At 36.8% G+C, this 1,763-nt stretch overlaps 1 protein-coding gene across 1 annotated transcript; it reads left to right on the plus strand.

Moving 5' to 3' along the window:
- Positions 1–435: 435 nt before the first annotated feature.
- Positions 436–1,374, plus strand: LOC100946386 (olfactory receptor 2L13-like). Its single transcript, XM_003803651.1, has one exon. It carries the CDS (start codon positions 436–438, stop codon positions 1,372–1,374), a length of 939 nt encoding a protein of 312 aa, XP_003803699.1.
- Positions 1,375–1,763: the final 389 nt, after the last annotated feature.

Consider the following 1,763-nt stretch of genomic DNA (forward strand, 5'->3'; position numbering starts at 1 on the left):
AGAATGTCAGTTCAGACTACAGAAAGCTTCTGAGTCTTACAACCTAGTTCTAAGGTAAATAAACCACATTCAATTGATAAACTAAGGAAGATATTTCTCCCTTTCTTGGTTCCTGTGACTTACTGATAATTCATGAGTAATGTGTATGACCAGGAGAGGAATGTTTTAGTTACTATATTTATCTTTTCTGCCTCTAGTGTGAGACTTTATACTGAAAGACATTTATATCTAGGAATTTCTAAGATGGTGACCAAACACAATTAGAAAGGAAACATTCAATTTGGATATGGAAACCCACTCAACAATGCTACAGTGTTAGAAGAAAGAAAAACAGTTCTTTCTATAATAAATAAGTTTCTTTATATTCTCTTGTTCTATTTCATTTCATGTTTTGTGTTTATTTTTCTTTCAAGGAAGTTCAAGCAGTAAATTTTCATGGAGAAATGGAATCACACTTCAAGTGACTTCATTTTGTTGGGGTTGTTTCCCCAAAATCAAACCGGCCACCTTCTCTTGTTCCTTATCATCTTCATATTCTTCCTGGCTATGGTGGGTAACTTGACTATGATTCACCTCATACACATGGATCCCCGACTCCACATACCCATGTACTTTCTGCTCAGCCAACTATCCCTTATGGACCTGATGTACATCTCCACCACTGTCCCCAAGATGGCTTTAAACTTCTTCTCTGGCCAGAAAATTATCTCCTTCCTGGGATGTGGAGTACAAATCTTCTTCTTCTCGACTATGGCAGGTTCTGAAGGCTTACTCCTGGCATCCATGGCCTATGACCGCTATGTGGCCATCTGCCACCCCCTCCATTATTCAATCCGCCTCAGTAAAAGAATGTGTGTGAAAATGATCATAGGATCTTGGATAGCGGGATCCATCAACTCCTTGGCACACACAGTTTACATCCTCCAAATTCCTTTCTGTAGGTCTAGGGCTATTGATCATTTCTTCTGCGCTGTCCCAGCCATGTTGTCTCTTGCTTGTTTGGACACTTGGTTCTATGAAGACATGGTTTTTTTGAGCACAATCCTCTTTCTCCTTCTTCCCTTCCTGTGCATCATAGCTTCCTATGGCCGGGTCCTATTTGCTGTCTACCAAATGCGCTCAAAGGCAGGAAGAAAAAAGGCCTTCACCACCTGTTCAGCACATTTGACTGTAGTGACTTTGTATTGTGCACCTTTTGTCTACACCTATCTTCGACCCAAGAATCTCCGCTCACCAGAAGAAGATAAGATCCTAGCAGTCTTCTATACCATCTTCACTCCTATGCTCAATCCCATTATCTATACTTTAAGGAATAAGGAAGTCCTAGGGGCCGTGAAAAGAGTTTTTGGGAAATTCTCTTCCACTAAAGAATAATTATGGCTCTACTTCTATATTTCCCTTTTGCTTATTGATTAGAACAACTTAGAACAGTGTTTTCCAAGAAATATAATTTTCCCATAGACACAGTTAACCAGTAAAATTAACTTATATTATATATTTATTTAATACAAAATATGATTATCATTATAACATCGATAATATTGATATTAAGTATATAGTGTATTATTTTAGAATATTATATGCAATGTAAGTTTGACTTATTGCTATTACATAATCATATTTATATATAATTTCTATAGGTAATTAACAAAAAATTGCTAAAGTAATCTTTTACTTTGTTTTCATTCTAAGTCTCAAAGTCTCATATTTGTTTTCTACTTAGAGCACACTGCGCTTTGAACAATGTCCATTTCAAGCGACCA

Source organism: Otolemur garnettii, unplaced genomic scaffold, assembly GCF_000181295.1.
Source record: "Otolemur garnettii isolate 467f Iridium unplaced genomic scaffold, OtoGar3 scaffold00394, whole genome shotgun sequence".
In the NCBI taxonomy this organism is placed as follows: Eukaryota; Metazoa; Chordata; class Mammalia; order Primates; family Galagidae; genus Otolemur; species Otolemur garnettii.

Bases quoted from the DNA above. Each gene is read 5' to 3' on its own strand.
- LOC100946386 (XM_003803651.1), top strand. From the start codon at position 436: ATGGAGAAATGGAATCACACTTCAAGTGACTTCATTTTGTTGGGGTTG.